Source organism: Colletes gigas, unplaced genomic scaffold, assembly GCF_013123115.1.
Source record: "Colletes gigas isolate AHSC1104 unplaced genomic scaffold, ASM1312311v1 Colletes_gigas_Sc00014, whole genome shotgun sequence".
Lineage (NCBI taxonomy): Eukaryota > Metazoa > Arthropoda > Insecta > Hymenoptera > Colletidae > Colletes > Colletes gigas.
In genome coordinates this window covers 3,379,221-3,399,151 of record NW_025106643.1, presented here as the reverse complement: position 1 = coordinate 3,399,151, position 19,931 = coordinate 3,379,221, and the positions used below count along the sequence as shown (strand labels likewise).

The following is a 19,931-nucleotide window of genomic DNA, read 5'->3' as shown; positions in this document are numbered from 1 at the left end:
GGTATATGCATCGACAGCATATTAAACATATCAAAACGAACATTCGCAATTGTAATGAAAGAAACTTGGATAGAGACACCAAGTTGAATCAACACCAAACAACCAAACAAAATGGAAGAATCAAACAAAGTACCTCCGTAGAATATTACGAGAATTCGAGCAAGAATATAATATTACGTTATTATATCTTGCAATATTATACATATCAAAGCAGTCAGATAGATAAATAAAGTTGAATTCACATCAAACAAACAAATAAAAATAATAAAATATAAATAAGTGGAGTGGACTTACTACTTGTTGTCAGTACATAGGGTAGTTACCACTGGGTCATCTATAAAGTAAGAAAATATTCATATTATAGCAACTTCAGTTAGACAAGCAAGGCAAAATCAGTTCATTGAATCAAAATTAGCATCAAACGGTAGAATAGAAGAGGGGAGAAAATTTTTAAACAGTTCTTACCGTTGGTCATCACCGTCCGGCACTGGTCAGTAGTGGTCAGCAGTGGTCAGTAGTGGTAGGAGCACTAGTCAGAACTGGTCAGTACTGGTCAGTATTGGTCAGCCATGGTCAGCCATTGTCATCGCTGGCCAGTAGTGGTCAGCAGCGGCCCCCGGTACTCTTCTGGCGATTCGTACACTCCCGAATCCGCGACGAGACTGAAGAATTCTTCGCAATGACCCTGCTTATCTATCTAAGGTAAGGAAAGGGTGGGGAGACCAGTCAGAGCCAAAGTTAAAGTTAACAGTTAAGACTGTCTTGTCTACACAGAAACTATTTCGAATGGTCTCACCTCTTGACCATTTCTGGATCTTCACTGGACTACTGACCTTGATGTCAACCTCACTGTTGACCACCAGTGACCATAAGCTCGTCATTGTTGATCATCGACCCATTAAGCGTTTCTTAGTTACGTAGGTAATGTTTTATAACAGAGAGAGTAATAATCATTTCTCGGATATATTAATATAACATTTGTTTAATTTTAATCATTGGTCATATTTCTCTCATATAGTTTCGTTTTATTCGTAAGAATATCATCACTTTTTAGGCGCATACACAAATTTCAAGAACGATAAGAATCGATAGTCGAACGTAAAAGTATATTCTATAAAGTTTTTCATCGCGGGTAACATTGAGCTATTTTACGATCGATAAAATCATAGGGCAATATTAACAATAAGTTATTCAAAATATATTTCTTCATAATATTAAATTACATCACAATTATTTAAATATTTGTTATGTTAACTAACAAGGTAGGGACCATCGATAGCACCAAATCCTGCTGCTATTCCAACTTCATTTTCATTGGACAGTTTGGTTCTCAAAATATGGCCTACTTCTTCGTTATACATGATATTTTCATGATCTCTATAAGAGAGAAAATTCGTTATCATACAATATAATTTGGAATGTTAAAATGAAATAAAAACTGTTCATTTACCCTATAATAACACCGTAAATACCCAGCTCTGATACAACATCGGTAAAACACAAATTATGATTTTCAAACGGCTCCTTTTCGGCACGTACAATGTAATTCTTTTGGACTGGAGGATACAAACGATCCATAAGTATCCAAGCAGTTCTTTCATCCGAAGATTTCATAGATTCTAAACGTTTTTTCACATTTTCGTCATACACATTGTTTCCACCACCTTCTCTTTGCGGTTTGAGAACGTATTTTGTTGGATCTAACATAACTTTCTTAATTATCGTCTCTGCCTCTTCGTTCTGTTTTCCCGAAATAATAATAACCAATTGACACCAATTAAATATTAAATTAATATTTATAATATCGACACTATCGTTGTTTTTTATACTTACAAATTCTAATGAATAAAGCCCAGTAAATATTTCTTCCACTCGTTTGATATCATTTTCTTTTAAAAACGCTTTCAAAGCGTTAGGGTATGCTAAAGATTGTTGTATCTAAAACCAGAGTGTACTTTTTTAAAATATATTTCAACCAATACGTATATTTGAAGAGTACCTTTTTAGTACCAGCTAAATGATATTGTATTGATGGACATTTTATTGCACGGGAACGTTCTATCAACAATCTAACAGACCATTCATGTTCTGTAGGATAAGCTTCGATTTCATAACCAGAACGGAAGTAGACTACAGAAACTATTTGATCTCCACTAACAAAAAATACATTTAAAATGATTACTCAATAATTTTTTATTTAAATATGAACGGTGTATTTAATAATACTATGGGAAACTTCCAATTACTTAATATAACTCATTTATAATTAATATTCAAGTGTATTGTTAAATTACATATACATACATTATTAACTCTTTATTAGATCCCAGTTTTGCTTCCGATACTAAATCTTTCAAGCTCCTTCTAATTACTTTAATATCAGGATTGATTTTACGAATTTCGAATTCATGAAACCTTTGATCACATATATTATAAGTGATATTTTCACAAACAAATAATATTATAGACCTAAAATTGAAATTATTAATTACACAACAGTTAATTATGTACTTACTTTTGACTGTAAAACCAGGACTACATACTGCATATTATCATATAATTTCCATGCATACGTCAATCCCTTGCAAAGACCTGTAATGGGATTATTGTCTGGTATCTAAAAATCAATACATTATTGAGAACACATTCCTTCATAGAATGCAAACACAAAAGGATGAATATACTAACATTTTTTATTTTGTCCCCATGTCCCAATTCTGATAAAATATACCTAACAAATTTTGATACCATGAGAAAAAATTTCAAATACACAATTTTGATAATAAAAAATTTACTTATGATATTTAGTAGTAACTGTTGCTATTCCTCCAAAACTACTCGAAATAGTATTCAATTCGACTTGCTTGATTTGATTCTCATGTAACATATAATCAGATCGAAGCAAACCAACACTTATGGTCTGTGAAAAGAACATATTTCTATTATATAAAACACATCATATAATTTGGATGGTTTGTATCTTGAATTTAATAAAAAATAGAAAAAAACTATAAATGAAACAGTCGAATGGCAGTCTACTTTTTTACAACTTTGCATTAACTCAAATATAAATGCATTTAACATAATGAAAAAATACAACCTTTATTCTTTCTAATTTTTTTTCTGTCTCTCATCAAATTTGATTAAATTTCTATTAAATATATGTTAGTTTACTTGACTATATCCTTCTCTATGTACAGTTTCATAAATATCGAATAATTTTGCTGTAAATGGATCGGCATCGATTGTACTAGAAATAAGAAAATAATTAAAATAGCTGTAATAATGTAAGTAGAATCTTTTCTAATTTCGCATACCTTTTTAAGCTTTTTGTAATAAAACTATTACTATGCGCAACCTTATGAATAAGTTCGTTTAATAACACTTGAATGCATTTTGCTTTCTCAAAATCCTTTCTAGGGAAACTAGATGGCAATAAAGCAAATGGCAAAACTTGTACATGATTTTTGTTAAAGGATTCTTTCGATCTGAAACTAATACCTACGAGAAACATTTTTAATAACGGCTAAAAAATCAATGAATAAGTTGTTGATTTTTTTAAAAACGTTTGTATTTACCATGCATAAGTGCCCAATCTTTAGCCTTATCTACTATATTTTGCAATTCTTCGTTTGAAATTTGTAATTGAATGCAAGGTTGCAATCGTGAAACCTCCATAATTACAGATATTAACACGATAATACGAAATATCAAAGAAGAAATAAGCTATCGCTTGAAATGATGATTTTAGATAATAACGATAAGTTCAGACGAGTCATTACTTTATCTTGCGCTATATCTATATGTAACCATACTAGATCGTAACCCAATTTTTATAGAATTATTCGTATCACTTTTACACAATCATACGGAAATTACGGAGTTTACAACTGTCAACAACTCACTATAGCAAAACGGAGCGGCTCCTATAGTATATGGAAATACTGTCGTCCGCATTCCTGTGGGCGATCCACAACGGTAGCGCTACATGGAAATCCAACACCAGTTCATGGCGCCGCCATCATGGCGACTGATCCCCATAGAGATACCACACCAGTGCCCTGATCTTCGTCAACGCTCCAAAAGGCGATCTAGGGAAATCCTTTTCACCAAACCGACGGAATCCCGCCATATATCACATCGTAGATGGTGGTCCACACATGGAGATCAATGAAAGTCAGGCAAAATGTTCATTTTTAATATTTTTCTCGAGAATAGTCAATAACCGTAACTAAATTATTCATACAATTAATACGAATGAAGTTTTGATGACGATCACTAAATCATCTGTTTCATGCTTTTAATTTTCAATTTCACTGCTCGAGCGCTTTTAAATACGTATATATCGGGTCTTCAAAATCGTATGTTTCATGACCGACGCTTGCGCTGTTCTGTTCCTTCTGTGAAAGCACAGTTCTTTCACTCATAAACCTCTGCTTTGTACTATTGTGTACTTTTAAAGCAGAACACCGAAATATTTATATTTTGTGTGAAATACGTTCGAACCGCTGTATATTTGAGCGAATTTACATAAAAACAATCATCAATTGTAATCTACCCGAAAGAAATATTGTAATAGTCTAAATCGTATTGCTGCTTCATGTTCCATCATGAGTGACTATTCAGCGGTTGCTCCGCCTCAAAATTTTAGTCAAAGCTCCGCGTTTGCGGCGGCTTTGCAACGTGCAAAACAAGTAAGTGAGTACGTCAAACTAATTTAGCATAGGTTATGATTGTCTTAAGATCTCGTAAGTAGGCCATAAAATCTATTATACCATCGTTGATGCCATGGGTAGATTTAGATTATTAATAAACAAATAATTCGTAAGCGCGTTGGTATCATTCGTTCCCGGCAGTGAACGCACATTTTTATCATTTTCTTAATTTCATTAGAACGATTTTGAAAAAGGCAACCTTTACATTGATGTTTATTACTGCATTTATGATGTTAACAAATTTTGATTCATCGTGTTATTTACTTTATCTGTATCAGTTACATTCCCACTAAATCATTTATGTTAGCGTAAATCTATAAATTACTGTTTAATTGATATATTGTTTAATGGATAGTTATATTATTTGGATAATTCGTTACCGGTACAATAATGTTATAGGTAACGGATTATTAATAATTACTAAGTAAATGCGATTAATTTTTAGATAGCTGCTAAGATTAATCCTGCTGGTGCTCAAAATAATCAAGATGCCAAGTTAAAGCGTCCTCTTGAAGACGGCTCAGGTAAGAATATCATATATACGTAAAAGTAATATTTGACTGATTATAACAGGGAATCAATAATGCGATTTATATAAAAATCATGATATTTGAATAGCCTTAGAAATTCTTTTTATCGAAACGAACGAATCTGTTCAATTGAAACTTAACTTAGCATAACATTTCTTACAAGTAAAAGATCCATCTTTATTTATTGGATAACAATCAAGTTATCCTTCCAGAACCTGAAGCAAAGAAAATGGCATCATTAGTGGCAGATCCATTGATTGGACTTCGTGGTCCACCAGGAAGTAATTCATTAGGAGATTCGAGCAATCAAAGTGGGAGGACAGGACCAACGGGATCGTCCTCAGGACCAATTGGGAATGTAGGAGGTATTTGTAATGAAGATATCAGAGTTCCAGATAAAATGGTTGGTCTAAGTAAGTAACAGTGAAATTATAAGTATTTCTTTCTACAAAAAATTGAACGATTAAATATAATTTAATGCGTTGAATATTGTGTTAAATGTTACTAATAATTACATGCTTTCTTTGAGGAAGAATTAGTTATGCTTTCCTTTTTCATTTAGCATTATATAGTGGCATGAAAAAGTTTTCCGTCGAATGGTTTTTCACATTTTTGTTCACAAAAGCAAAACTTAAAGACGTTTGTATTAATATTGAGCATACAAGCATATTATGTTTTTACATAATATATTAGAAAAAAGAATATTAGAATTATTGGAAAGGAAAGGAGGGGGGCGCGTTTCGTTCGGGGCCTGTTTAGTGGGACTTATCGGTAAAGGCTTTCTAGCAGGCCCTACCTTAAACGAAATATTGGGAAGTCGCTTAAAGAATGTATATATAGTAACTGAGGGGTCAGTCGAGCGCTTGTGAGAGCGTGATCCCTCTGGTGGCGAGCATGGGAGGCGACGTCACAAAAACAACTATCTTTTTTGTCATATTTTCTTCAAACAATATGCCCTTGTACTCGATAATAATACAAATTTTTTTAAGTTTTACTTTTAATTGAAAATGTGAAAAAAGACTGTAAACTTGTGCACATCACTGTATATTGTATATGTAAATTACTATGTCCACACATTTTAACAATTAAGTAAATATTATGACGAAACAGTTGAATAGTATTCAAAATTATTATGTTCACTGTAGTTTTTAGAAATTTTAATACGTAATAGTATTTTCTAGTCTATGCGTTATTAATTAATGATATGTTTGCAGTAATTGGCAGAGGCGGGGAACAAATAACAAGATTACAAAGTGAAACAGGATGTAAAATACAGATGGCACCAGAAAGTGGTGGGCTACTTGAACGTGTTTGCACATTAACTGGCTCGCGAGAAGCTGTCAAGTAACTTGTTTTTCCCTTCTTATTTCGTTAATTTTAACTACTTTGTATGCAATGCAATTATCCACTTTACAAACTCTTGCCTAGACGAAAGGATTACTTTGTTGCGCTACGTCGAGTGGCACTTATTAATTACACTACATAATACAAAATATATATTTTATATTTGTATATATACTTGTGTGCAATATATGTATATACGTATACACGTGTTGTATGCATTGTACATGTATAGAGTTATTGTGCATACATATAAATATGTATTTACATATATGTGTGTACATGTTCACATATAAACACATGTACAGAAAAAAAACGAACCTGCTATCCTCCTTGTATTTGATATATAGGAAATTTTTTTAGATTCTAATTTACATAAGTAACAAATTGTCCACCTAGTCTTGCCGTTGAATCTCCTAGAAACACCTGAAAGTATCAACTATTTATTTCAACAAAATGGTTTTTGAAAATTATATTGCAGTGTTGTTATAATCTAATATTACAGTGCTTCGTACACACTAAGTGTACTTGTTAGAAAATGTGTTTCGAGCACGAAATAGTACTGGCGAAATATAGTTTGCGTGTGTCTAGTATACTTCATATGCTATCACTTCATGTTAACATGCATTTCTTAAATGTAGGTTACATGCTTTCGCATACTGAAATTGTCAAATGTTTTACAGAGTCTTTATTTAGCTCCTGGATGTGAATAGCGGGCTCATACTTGACTTTACATATGCTTCAAAATATTATTATATTGAAAATTTGTCGATATGTTGTGGCTTTTAATTTAATAATTTTGTACTTACTAATAGTTTTTTGCTTTCAATAGGATATGGAGAAAGAAGGATGGAAGGAGGATAGGATATGCATGGAGACGTGTTATTCGCAACAGGAAGAAAATTGAATTTTTATTTATTTAAATCTTGCTTATAATTAAGCCTATGACAATTTTAACATGAAATTTGATTTTATTATATACACTTATGAAATAACTCTCTGTCAAACAAAAATTAATGTGACATTCATAACTTATACTTTGGCACACGGTAGACATCACATGTGTTGCAAACAAATTATATTATTGTATATTAATAGATTATATTTCTACTAAAAATTGTTCAAAATTATATCGCACATTTGAATTACGTGTGTTTCAGTCGAGCTAAAGAATTGGTACTATCGATTGTAAATCAAAGAAGTAGAACCGAAGGGATCGGTGATATGAATATGAGTGGGAGTAACAGTGGAATGATGGGGCACCCTGGATTCGTCGAGATAATGATTCCTGGACCGAAAGTCGGCTTGATCATTGGAAAAGGAGGGGAAACGATAAAACAGCTTCAAGAGAAATCTGGAGCTAAGATGGTTGTTATTCAAGAGGGACCTTCTCAGGAACAAGAAAAACCTCTGAGGTGAGAATTTAAATTCGTTTCATTCCGTTGATCCATATACCAAATTAATTTTGAAAATCAGAACGTCTTTCGACGGCAATAAAAGTTACACGTCTCTTTCTTCGTGTAGGATAACTGGTGATCCACAAAAAGTTGAATATGCCAAACAATTAGTATATGAATTAATAGCTGAAAAAGAAATGCAAATGTTTCATAGAGGCACAAGAACTAGCGATAGGAGCGGAAGTTATTCGAATGATAGTAATTTCAATCATGGTTCTGGAACCACTGATGGAGTGGAGGTATAATATACCTTGCGCAGATAATCGACTTGTCAATGTTATCTATATGCAGGAAAATATTTAAAAAGTTAGCTTACTTTTTTTTCTATACATTAGTGTTAATGACTAATGTGTTTACTCGTTAGGTACTTGTCCCAAGAGCAGCGGTGGGTGTTGTTATTGGTAAAGGAGGAGATATGATTAAAAAAATACAGGCAGAAACTGGTGCAAGGGTTCAGTTTCAACAGGGAAGGGAGGACGGTCCCGGAGATAGGAAATGTATATTGTCTGGAAAACATCAGGCTGTAGAACAAGTTCGTCAACGTATTCAAGAACTTATTGATAGTGTAATGGTAAATAATGTACTTAACGTTAGCTTAAGTTAACGCGTTTCATTCGAGTGTAGGATAAGCTATTGTTCCTTGAAATATTTTTTCTTAGAGAAGAGACGATGGTAGAGGTAATATGGGAGCAAGAAGTGGTCCACGAGGTAACGGATTCGGCGGTAACCGCAATCCGAACGAATACGGAGGATGGGATAGACGTCAAGGAGGACCCATGCAAGATAAAATAGAAACAACATTTACCGTTCCGTCGTCAAAGTGTGGTATTATTATTGGAAAAGGTGAAATATTAATTCACAAATATAAAGATAATCTCAAGATTTACAACAGATATATTTCAATTATTTCACAGGCGGCGAAACAATTAAGCAAATAAATCAACAAACTGGAGCACACTGTGAATTAGATAGAAGAAATCAAAGTAATGAGAATGAAAAAATTTTCATAATTCGTGGCAATCCTGAACAAGTCGAACACGCAAAGAGAATATTCAGTGAAAAACTGGGCATGGTAAATATCTGATAATATAAAAATAGAGATAGCTATTAAGTGTTATTAATTTATTACATAATTATTAATTAAAACAGGCGCCAGCTAATCCGTCGTTTACTGGCGCACAAGGAGCGATTGGATATAATCCAACCTGGAATACTGGAACGGCTTATCAGGCATGGCCAAATCAACCTCAAACAACTGATACTAGTATGTTTATTTTTGATTAAAAAGGTAGAAATACTTCAAAATTAAATACACGATTATTTATCGTTACAGATGCACCTAATCAAGCACCTGTTCAAGTGAACCCACAAACTGGACAGCCAGATTATAGCGCGCAATGGGCAGAATATTATAGATCGCTTGGTATGCATCGAGAAGCAGATATGATCGAGCAACAAGCGAAGCAAGGAAAACAAGATCATAATCCACCGACAGGTAAACAATATTAAAATCTCATTAATAAAGATAAAATTTTAATACATTTCTCTTGAAATTTCGGTGGTTAATTCGCTGTTCTAGGAAATCCACCGAATCAAGCTAACCCCTCGTCAACTGGTACTGCTGGGCCAGCTCAACAACAGCAACAACAATCGCAACCACAGCAAACGGGAGCTACACAAAATGGAGGTCAAGCCGACTACAGTGCACAATGGGCAGAGTACTATAGAAGTATTGGTAAAATAAAAGAAGCTGAAGCTATAGAAGCTCAAATGAAAGCAGGAAAGGTACGTTAACGGTTACGAATAGTAAATAATAGCAAACTGAAATGTAAATACGAAGACCAATACGTTCAATATCTTAGTTGGGAATGCAGAACAATCAAATGGCTCAACAACAAATGCAACAAGGCATGCAAGGTCAGTCAGGTCCAGCGGGCGGAGCTCCCAATGTCTTTCCACAAGCTTATGGTAGTTATCCAACGATAAATCCTGGTTCGACTCCGACGGGGTATTACGCGGCTGGGGCTGGATCTACTACGCAACCGCAAGCTGGCCAACAAAATCCATCTTTTCCCACGGGCTATCAGAACTATCCCTATTCGCAAACGAATACAGAAAGTTAAACTTCCATCAAGGAAAACATAAACTGTAAGTATTAATTTTTATCCGTTATAAAAAATGCATATATACCTGATTAAAAAATTGTATGATATGATATTTCATTTAATAATGTAACATGAGCATTGGGCACTCGTGTATAGTTTTATTTCTACTCCGTGATTAATGATATAATATAAAATATTCGTGAACTATATGGTACTAACGGTTGAATATATATTAACTAATTTGTGCTTTTTTATGTCATACAATTTCGCCCAAAACCTTCACTTATATTAAGTCAATGTAAAATTGAGTGCAGCAAAACGTGCAATTTTTAAATGCTTTTAAGTATTAAAAAATTTATTGATCGTTCGAAGATGTTACACTGATGAAAGGATTGTTTTAATTTGTTGCATTATAACACGCATGAAATTCAAATGCACAGTTTCTTGGTATATAAATTAATTGGAATTATTTAAAAATTAAAAACCAATCACTTGATTTGAATGTTTATAATCATCTCTAAAGAGGAAAGTATTTGAAGTTCCTAATGATGTTCATATAAACAAAACAAATACATTTATTCATATTTCATGAATATTATATATATTATCATTATACTTCTTACACGTATGTTTATATAATTATTTCGGTGTAAAGTAAATTACAATTAAACGAAATATACTTTTCTTTACACACGACGCAATTTCTATAATATATCATGGTACACATAAAATAATTTGATATTAATATGATATACTTACATATATATTTTCAATGTTCGTTTGTTAATTATATAATTGACCATATACCATTATGTTCGGTCACTGATATTTATATTGGCTTGATATTTATTATTTATTATGAAAATCAATGGTGTAAGAAGAAGGGGAATGCCATATGCGCAATGGTAACTATTGTTGATACTTTCAGGGAGTGAAATGTCTATAAAAGTTATAAATTCGTAATATTTTAATGTTTTTATCTGGTTTTATGAAATAATATATTTTACACCTTTGAAAGTATATCGATATTTATATATGTTTCATATGTTTTATTATAATTGTTTGTTTATTTCAGATAGTTTTCAGATAGTTTCGCAACGGGATGTGGTTAATGCCTGCTGTAACTTCATACACTGTTTACGATAAATTACGATAGTTGATCGCTTCGCAAAACTCATAAACTTTGAAAAAATGCCACTAGTACCGACTATGGTCTATTTATACTATAATATTTTGTGTTTTATATACAAAGATATATATACATATTGTAGGATATTCATGGTTTTAATTTTAAGTAATGAAAAATGCCCGAAATTTATCATTATAATATAATATCGACATGATGTCTACTTTGTGTTCTACTTATACTATTGTATGTATTTTTGTTCCATAACACCTGATTGTAATATAAATTCAAACTGGCAGGTGAAGCAGCAGGTCAGAAACAGGAACGAGGAATCCACAACAAATACCCATATTATTATGCTTCCCATTTGTCATAAAAGATACTAAAAAATTATCCTTACAAATGTATTGATAAGAGATACATCTAGAACTTATTTCAATATGTCATTATTTATGTTTCACTGTCTCATTCATGAAACATTCGTCTTTAGAAAATTAGAAAAAAAAAAAAACCTTTATAGTGTAAATGGTTGTAAAAGTCAGCCAAAATTCGTTTCTATTGTCTATGAATTGTTTTATCTATTATGTATGCAAGAGAATATGATACACGTATGATGGTCTACGTACACGCATATACTATTATAACAATACTAAATACAATTTTACCTTGGTTCCTTTGCTTTTTCTTGTCAAGTACCACTACTATTTTTAGATTTTTGGAGCTGCCAATTGTAGGGACGTTTACCCGTTCTTCGATAAATTTCAAGCGGATCCACTATTTTAAATCTTTCATTCAGCATTCTGTGTGTTTACATTCAAAGGAATCAGGACCTGCAAAACTGGAGAGTTACGGATGGCATAACAAATCACTGTTTGTTACATATAACTTGTATAATCATATATATTGTTTACTAATTTAACAAATGATTATTTACATGAATGTGTTAATTATAGTAGATAATTGTCAACAGATTTTACTAGTCATATGTTAAACTTCCAAGTTATTTAAGTTTTATTGAAAATTTAATATTTACAATATTTAGTTATGTTTATTACTTTATGACGTCAAAGAACGAAAATTGAAAATAGTCTCTATCGAGTACGAGAATCGAAACTTTTAGTTTATATACAGTTTAAATATCTTTTTATATATTTAAATTGTATTGTTCGAAAGCATGTTTATAAGAGTAACAATTTTTTCTTATAATTTTATTGTTCTTTCTTTACTTATGTATATATACTGTACGCTATAGTCGAGCCAAATTTGATTTTTTATGTAACATAATTTCAAATAAGTATTGAAAGTAAAAAAGAAATGTTCTCTTCATCATTAGTAAAAATTCTTTTTTTTTTTCGATCATAAATTTTTAATATCATACATTGGATATATAGTAGATAACAATAAAAAAAAAAAACTAATTGTAATCTTGTTATCCATACTTAGAAGTATACACACTTATTACAATAAAAAGAAATGAAATTTTATTTAAAGTTAAATAATAACTACCTACATGTATGATAGCTATTATTTACCTTATATACATATGTATATATAATAGAATTATTTGTTTTACTTCAAAAATATATTCATGTACATTCAACAAACATTATTTTGTTCAGGATTGAATAGGTTTAATTTCCAGGATAAACATTTTATTTATATTATGTGATATAATTATTTATTTTCCTTATATTATTAAAATATAATTTTATATTTGAATACCTATATGTATATACATGTATGTTTTAACACAGCATAAGCCAGTATGCTCTCCTTGCAAAATTGTATGCAAGCAGTGTCTTATTAAACTACTATTTAATTTGTACTCAATGTACACGCACGATTAATAATGAAATTACAAAATTACTATTGTCTCGTCACTTTTATAAAATTGCATATAAATGATACAATTGGAAGGTATTCAAATTTTGATTTATCTTTTTTGTTTCAGTCGTGAGTTAAAACGGCAGTGGTTTGGTATAACTTTAAATAACGGGTGATTCGTTACTAGTTTATAACCAATTTTTTTTTTTTTTATTGCCCCCTGGAGTTCTTATGTATCATTTTTTAAGATTTGAATAGGTATAACTAAAAGATTAATGATGTGAATAATACTTTAAACACGACTCTGAATACTTAAATTGAAGAAAAATAGTTCCCTCTTTTTAATGTTACATTACAGCATGTACGTAAGACAATTCATATTTTCATCTATGTGTTTCAAGAGTATGTTTTTCTATGTATCAATTGCAATTTATAATTGAAGTAAGTAGAAATAAATAATATTTTGTTTTCTTTTCAATTATTGTCAAAGGTTGTTTGTAAGTAACCAAAATCATTTTATTTTATATATTGATAACAAAATTCAAATACAATTGTAAAGAACTAAATTTTTGTACAGAATGTTTTTTTAAAAATAACATACACTTTATTTTTTTGATTTATGGCAATCAATAAAGAGTAATGATAATGTTTCAGGAACAACGGTGATTTCCATTGCTTCTAACGAAGAAAGTCAATTAAGTAGTAGGTATAAAAAAGGTTTTTACTGTTGTGTATAAAAGATTATCTTCAGGATTCGTTGAAGGAACAAATGCGGGTTTGTAAAAAAAAGTTGTAAAATTATTACTTTCTGACACGAAGGTATGAATACTTATTGACAAATCATTTGATCAAGTATTTTTATTAGATGTCAAATAATGATCAATTAATTTCAAAGTTCTCGTTTTTCAATTATTTTTGGATATTTTTAACATTTTGCTTGGCATATATATTTTAGGTATGTTTAATTCCGTTTGAAATATTTTATAATACTAAATGCATTATAAATAAATTTGCTTTATACATATGTACATACAACTTACTAAAAGCTAAATATTTTATGTCAGGCTTGTATTATGTATATCGATTAGAAAATTTATTTTTATTTTATAGGATTGTTTCTCGAAGTGCATTTATGAGCATTTTATTATATGCAAGTAATGTTTGTTTGTTAAATACATATAATAATACATATGTACGTATATATGTATGTACAGTGAAGCGTACTATATGTAGAAAGAATGCAAATACAAATTACAGAATATATATTTGTGCCTTAAGCATTTATTGCTTCCTTTTAACTAACTATATATTCGAACGTAATTCAAAATTATTATCAAAATGTATATACACCTATGTTAATTAAAGCCTTGTAAATGTGTGTGTAAATATTATTTGCCAACAAATAACGTATCATTCGTTACTCTACCCAGCAGGTAAAACTTTTCTAAGTTTGTACTACAGTAAATTCAATTATTGGGGGAAAAATTTAAATTTCAGACGGTGGGCCATACATAGGATTTAACTGTTGTGTACAACGTATAAACGTAGCACGGCGCGGCAATTCGCGTAATCTTTCAGCTCCTGTATATGTGCACGCAGAACGTAAACCACCCAGTATGTCTAAAATAGTGTTTTCTACTAGACCTTTATAAGGCACCTCCACGGTTTTACCTTCTGAAGATCTAAGCAAATTAAAAATGTATTAAAATATTTTTTTTTTTTTGAAATATTTTCATACAGTCTAGGATGCGAATTACTTTTGCGTCTATTTAATATTTACAAACCTATATTCAGCAACACCTCCGGCATGCTTCTTCATCGCCGTGCTCGAAGCCATGCCGTAGAATAATTTTAATTTTCTCCCATTCTTTTCTATTATTTCTCCTCCACACTCATCATGCCCAGCAAACATACCACCCGCCATCACAAAATCTGCCCCAGCACCGAAAGCCTTCGCCAAATCGCCTGGACAAGTGCAGCCGCCGTCCTAAAATAAAAATGCGTATCCGATTATTTTGCAGCGAAGATAGTTTTTAAAATAGAAGAAACGTTAATTTTTCGGGCAATAAACAGTTAAACAATAACGACGTTTCGGCCACGAATATTTTAGCTTTCTTCGGGTCAATTTTAACTCTTTGGGGCGCGCTGGGATTAAAAGTGTCCCACCTTTTTGTTATTTCGCAAAATTGTAATATGTAAATATTTACCGAAATTATGTGCCCTTTCAAACCATGAGCGGCGTCCGCACATTCGATTACAGCACTCAATTGTGGATATCCTACACCGGTTTTCATTCTTGTTGTACATACTGATCCAGGACCGATTCCAACTTTTATCACGTCTGCGCCGGATAATATTAGTTCTTCTACCATTTCTCCAGTTACCACATTCCCTGCCTAATAAATTAACAACAATATTTCTTTTTTTTATCTTTTGGGAATAATAAAAATTACAGAATTACTTACAATTATTGTGTGATTGGGATATTCGGATCTAACTTTTCTAACGTATTCGACAAAATGTTGGGAATATCCGTTAGCAACGTCCAAACAAATAAAAGACAATTTGGGTACAGCAGCTAGAATATTCGTCAGCCGTTCAAAGTCTTCTATTCCTGTACCAGAACTGGCAGCTAGATTTTTGAGACATTCAGGGTTTTGGCTAGCAAAATCTGTCCACTCTTCGGTCGTGTAATACTTATGGACAGTTGTGAAAAGTCCATGCTAACATATAATAAAATCAATACGATATAGATTAAAATTTATAAGTAATTTAATGCATAACAAAACAAAGAATTATGATATACCTTTGATAGAGCTTTAGCCATTTCAAACGTTCCTACTGTATCCATGTTCGAAGCCATTACAGGTATTCCCTTGTAAGTTTGTTTTGAATTACGAAATGTAATTTCTCTATACAGATCAACCTAAAATTGTAAAAGGTATTCATTGTTATTTGAATATCTGTGATCAAGTTCTTTAATGATAGTCATTTAAGTAAACATATGCGATTAATCATTCTATAAATTATAAAGAAATATTATAAGTATAATAATACATTATTGAAACGCGATTATGATACGATAATATAAATTTCAAAAATAAGATAATATTTCTGTTATTAATTTTCAATAGCTGGAAAATAATTTCCAAGGACATTTTTTATTCCACTAGATTCCATAGAAAAATATTGGGTGTGTAACTTCATTAGAATTTTAGATTAACATTCACTGAACATTCCGCTTAAGAGTGGGTTTCATAAAAAAAAAAAAGTAAGGCAAAGAATGTTGACATTTGCAAATCCTTATAAATCTTGAGATTATACTTACATCGGATCTACTTTTCAGCGTGCTCCTCTTTGGACGTAATAAAACGTCTTTAAAATCTAGTTTTATATCGTTTATAATATTAGGCATTTTGATGAGCGGCTATTTATTTTTATTTATTCCACTTTTAACAGACAACTACGAGGAAACTTGAACGAAGAATAAAGATCATGAGACTCGTAGTTTCGCGGCGATCCCCTTAAAGGCGTACATACGTCATACATTAATACATACTCAACCGTCGTACAATTATATTAATAAGAACACAATAGAATGTATCATTAGTTTAACTGTGTCGAATAAGATTGCAAACAGCTTTGGTAGTTACCAAGCAATGTGAATAAGTCAATAACGAAAATATCAAGTAAATTAACTGAAACTGAATACGAAAATTATTTAACAAAATGCAGCGTATAATTTTGTACTTTACTTTTAAGGAATTCGTTTAAATAATCACATGGCATTGACAATTTCTAACTTTTCGTAAAATTTTAATTTATATACATTTATTGACTCACGATTTCTAGTTTCGAATTAGAAAATGCACTTCATTATCGAATGCTACCGACAAATCCACGGAATTCTGTTAATGACTACAATAGTTTTACCAACTGTCACGCTAATTACGCTATGCTTTGACTAAGTGCAGCCAGATCAGAGGTGCCACAAAAGCACCGACGGTGCATAACTCACACATGCCAGATCACGCGTCCGTGAGCTCGTGGAGTTTCGGAAAGTCGATAAAGGCAAACTAACGCATGCTCTCTTTCTCGATTCTCCGAAGCTGCCCGAAGTAATTTCGAATCACCTCGTGGGAGTCGAGAGAGAAAGGTTCACATTTGCCTCCTTGTCCTTGAAAATTCGGAGGTGATTTTAGCGACCTCTTCTCATGGATAGCGGTCAGTTGAGAAACTAACTGAATTAGTGTGATAGGCAGCAGCCAGTGCGTGTAAATGCATACCAGTTGAAAAGTACGAATTATTCGCGATTCCTTGACTAGTTAAAGTTGTTAATAATTTGCTAAAAATCAATCTATCCGCGGTTTCTATCCGAGGCATCCCTCGGGTTCGTATTACAAGCTTCGGGAGACATCGGAGCTCCCCCCACCGCGCCGCCTAACTCGCGAGCGTTGCCGAGCGTTGCCGAGCACGGCGGGCGGCCATCATTCGTACTTTGACGTCGAGACGTAGCGGTGCTCCGCGACCGAGGTGCGTATTTCCAACCTGTTGATCTTTCCACTCGTATTACTACTCGCGTTTTAATTACGATCTCTTGCAATACGGCTTCCATTCAATCATTACCTAATTATAATAATGGTTCGTGTACTTTAATGCATCGTTATTTCGTTTCTGTTACAGTCTCTTATTGGAAGTCGAAATCAAGGAATAATAAGACTTGTTGAAACCTGTCAAGACATGTCGGCGTTTCACAACCAACGAAGTATGCATTTCTAACCCTTTGCTATTTCCTCATAATCAATCATTGTTTAATTATGATTTAATTTGTATTTTATTTCTGTTGCAGTCTCTGATTGAAATTCGACGCCATGGGAAGTTTCATTGGCGCCTAAAGTACACCATAACAGATGGCAGGCGAGTCGACAAATTTTGAAGGGTATCTTGGTAACGTTTAAATAATTATAATAAAAATTGACATCCATATTAATATTTATCGCTTTATTAAATTATCCGTTGCAAGCATGATTTTAATTTTATAATCGGTCATTGTTAAGATAAAGTATTAAAATAGTTAACAAACTTTCTATCTACTTCGATACATATCGAAGTACACAAAAATGGCGTCGGTAGATTCAACGATAAATTGCAATAGTTTATATTAGACTGTATTCTGATCGCGATTAAATATTTCCGACTATTATTTATTCAATTGATTGTTTATATCTCTTTATGAATTGTTGTAATTGCAATTTGCATACATATTTCGATGCAAGTTTAAGAAAACGTAGTAACTGCGGAGTTGGAATATGCTATTCGAGCATAAATAACTAGCGAACTTTAATTCTTGCAAATTTCGGAATATTTATAAAACTTACGGGATATTCTAACGTTCGATAAAGTAAACACAATCATGCTTTCAACTCTAACTATGAAACTTGGTGATATAGTATTTATAAGTTGAAATCCTCATTGATTGAGAATATTTTACATGATAAACTATGTATACAGCAGTGCTAAATAAAGCAGTGTTTCCGTTGTTAAAGTCTAGTAAGAAGGAAAAAGAAAATGAATAGGCTAAGCACAGATGTGCTTGTTTTGTTTCTTGTCTCCTGTCCCTTTTCTTTCAGCTCTTTTCTTTCCAGGAAATTTTGTTGGCCGCGCGCAATGCGGCCGGTAGATTCAGTGATTGAGCGTAGCAAACAAGTTTGTTTTTCGGGGCAAAGTGACCCCAAGCACGTTATCGTTCACGGTGTTAGGCAAACGCGAGAGTAGAAGCAGTGTTTTCTACGCAGTATTAAATTACTCACAGAGCATCGTGGCTCTTTCTGTTTTCTGAATCGCGATAATAGAATCATTTGTTCGCCGATTTCAATCTTCGGTCGCGGTATTCTAATTTAATATTTTCCAAGCAAATTAATTATTCTTTCAATTTGAAATTTAAACTCCTCGTTACCGGAATTAGAGTCAGTGAATCACTGAAGAGGATTATTTGGCGATGCTCCACGAGCAAACAATGTAAGTATAAATTTATACTTTGGAATTTTTAATTAAAAATCTCTACAATTTTAACGATAGATTCTAATTGTTTTTTTACAGTTTTTTTACAGTTTCTAAACATGATCCTGGGAACGAGTAGCAGTACTCGGGGAGTATCGGGCGGTGGACCACGAGCGAACAACGTAAGTATAAATTTATACTTTGAAATTTGTTAATTAAAAATTTCTATAATTTTAACAATAGATTCTAATTGTTTTCTTGCATTTTTGTTACAGTCTCTGGACCTGAATCTAACCAGCAGGACTATGCTGACTGATGGATGACTGATGGATGACTTCAGGGGCTTCAAGTCATCATTGATAAGTTGCATGCTATTTTGTTTCCTCTGGTCCCCCAATCATGTTGTAGGATGAAAGATCCGAATCAACACGGGTGACCAGTTGTATACTTGCTATTTTTGACGAGTTAAGTGAATAGTAACATCAACTGTTATATTTTTTAGAGCAGGTTTTAGGGTCTTCTTGCACTCGCGTTTCTTAATATTACAAATGAATAGTACACATGATTATTATAAAATTTTTACAAATATACAATCTTTATAAAATATATGAAATATTTTTATTGACTTTATATGAGTTATATGATTGAATAGAAAATGAATTAATATAATGTGAAAACATTATATTTATGATGAGATCGAGTAGACTGTGAATGATAATTATTATGACATTGTAGAATAATATTTATAAGATTAATATAAATTATTAAATATTGATCGTTTACTTAATTAATACATCGTATGATGTATTTAATGTGCAAGAAGGCATTTCGCG

At 32.0% G+C, this 19,931-nt stretch overlaps 3 protein-coding genes across 6 annotated transcripts; 1 reads left to right on the top strand and 2 right to left on the bottom strand.

The window, feature by feature from the left end:
- Positions 1 to 1,041: 1,041 nt before the first annotated feature.
- LOC122399565 (glutathione synthetase-like) lies at positions 1,042 to 3,899 on the bottom strand. Its single transcript, XM_043400331.1, has 11 exons — positions 3,579 to 3,899; positions 3,318 to 3,501; positions 3,175 to 3,250; positions 2,796 to 2,920; positions 2,689 to 2,731; positions 2,544 to 2,617; positions 2,305 to 2,469; positions 2,000 to 2,153; positions 1,834 to 1,938; positions 1,451 to 1,740; positions 1,042 to 1,377 (listed from the first exon to the last, which is right to left on the bottom strand). Exons 1-11 carry the CDS (start codon positions 3,676 to 3,678, stop codon positions 1,251 to 1,253), a joined length of 1,443 nt encoding a protein of 480 aa, XP_043256266.1. The 5' UTR covers positions 3,679 to 3,899; the 3' UTR covers positions 1,042 to 1,250.
- A 510-nt stretch (positions 3,900 to 4,409) lies between these two features.
- LOC122399585 (far upstream element-binding protein 3) lies at positions 4,410 to 12,105 on the top strand. Of its 4 annotated transcripts, none has more exons than XM_043400371.1 (14): positions 4,410 to 4,694; positions 5,161 to 5,239; positions 5,446 to 5,658; positions 6,460 to 6,589; positions 7,747 to 8,001; positions 8,111 to 8,282; positions 8,408 to 8,614; positions 8,703 to 8,886; positions 8,958 to 9,115; positions 9,193 to 9,307; positions 9,377 to 9,538; positions 9,623 to 9,828; positions 9,918 to 10,191; positions 11,224 to 12,105. In XM_043400371.1, exons 1-13 carry the CDS (start codon positions 4,611 to 4,613, stop codon positions 10,164 to 10,166), a joined length of 2,214 nt encoding a protein of 737 aa, XP_043256306.1. In that variant the 5' UTR covers positions 4,410 to 4,610; the 3' UTR covers positions 10,167 to 10,191; positions 11,224 to 12,105. The 4 variants fall into 4 exon arrangements, with proteins under 4 accessions (XP_043256306.1, XP_043256305.1, XP_043256307.1 ...); XM_043400370.1 differs by having other exon boundaries at positions 5,458 to 5,658; positions 9,906 to 10,191; positions 11,224 to 12,104; XM_043400372.1 differs by having other exon boundaries at positions 5,446 to 5,610; positions 9,906 to 10,191; positions 11,224 to 12,104.
- A 1,578-nt stretch (positions 12,106 to 13,683) lies between these two features.
- Positions 13,684 to 17,087, bottom strand: LOC122399586 (GMP reductase 1-like). Its single transcript, XM_043400374.1, has 7 exons — positions 16,942 to 17,087; positions 16,427 to 16,621; positions 15,905 to 16,024; positions 15,564 to 15,821; positions 15,306 to 15,494; positions 14,883 to 15,085; positions 13,684 to 14,780 (listed from the first exon to the last, which is right to left on the bottom strand). The coding sequence occupies exons 2-7, from the start codon at positions 16,511 to 16,513 to the stop codon at positions 14,585 to 14,587; spliced, it is 1,053 nt and encodes a 350-aa protein (XP_043256309.1). The 5' UTR covers positions 16,514 to 16,621; positions 16,942 to 17,087; the 3' UTR covers positions 13,684 to 14,584.
- Between the last annotated feature and the right edge of the window lie 2,844 nt (positions 17,088 to 19,931).

What these genes read in the sequence shown, in the direction of transcription:
- LOC122399565 (XM_043400331.1), bottom strand. Translation starts at nt 3,678, where the DNA reads ATGGAGGTTTCACGATTGCAACCTTGCATTCAATTACAAATTTCAAAC. An exon ending in AAATTATATGATAATATGCA is followed by an intron (nt 2,470 to 2,543) that starts GTATGTAGTCCT and finishes TTTCAATTTTAG; the next exon opens with GTCTATAATATTATTTGTTT. An exon ending in TCTAATAAAGAGTTAATAAT is followed by an intron (nt 2,154 to 2,304) that starts GTATGTATATGT and finishes ATTTTTTGTTAG; the next exon opens with TGGAGATCAAATAGTTTCTG.
- LOC122399585 (XM_043400369.1), top strand. Translation starts at nt 4,611, where the DNA reads ATGAGTGACTATTCAGCGGTTGCTCCGCCTCAAAATTTTAGTCAAAGC. An exon ending in AGATAAAATGGTTGGTCTAA is followed by an intron (nt 5,659 to 6,459) that starts GTAAGTAACAGT and finishes ATATGTTTGCAG; the next exon opens with TAATTGGCAGAGGCGGGGAA. An exon ending in AACTTATTGATAGTGTAATG is followed by an intron (nt 8,615 to 8,702) that starts GTAAATAATGTA and finishes ATTTTTTCTTAG; the next exon opens with AGAAGAGACGATGGTAGAGG.
- LOC122399586 (XM_043400374.1), bottom strand. Translation starts at nt 16,513, where the DNA reads ATGCCTAATATTATAAACGATATAAAACTAGATTTTAAAGACGTTTTA. An exon ending in TGAAAGGGCACATAATTTCG is followed by an intron (nt 15,086 to 15,305) that starts GTAAATATTTAC and finishes TTTTTATTTTAG; the next exon opens with GACGGCGGCTGCACTTGTCC. An exon ending in GGAGGTGTTGCTGAATATAG is followed by an intron (nt 14,781 to 14,882) that starts GTTTGTAAATAT and finishes TAATTTGCTTAG; the next exon opens with ATCTTCAGAAGGTAAAACCG.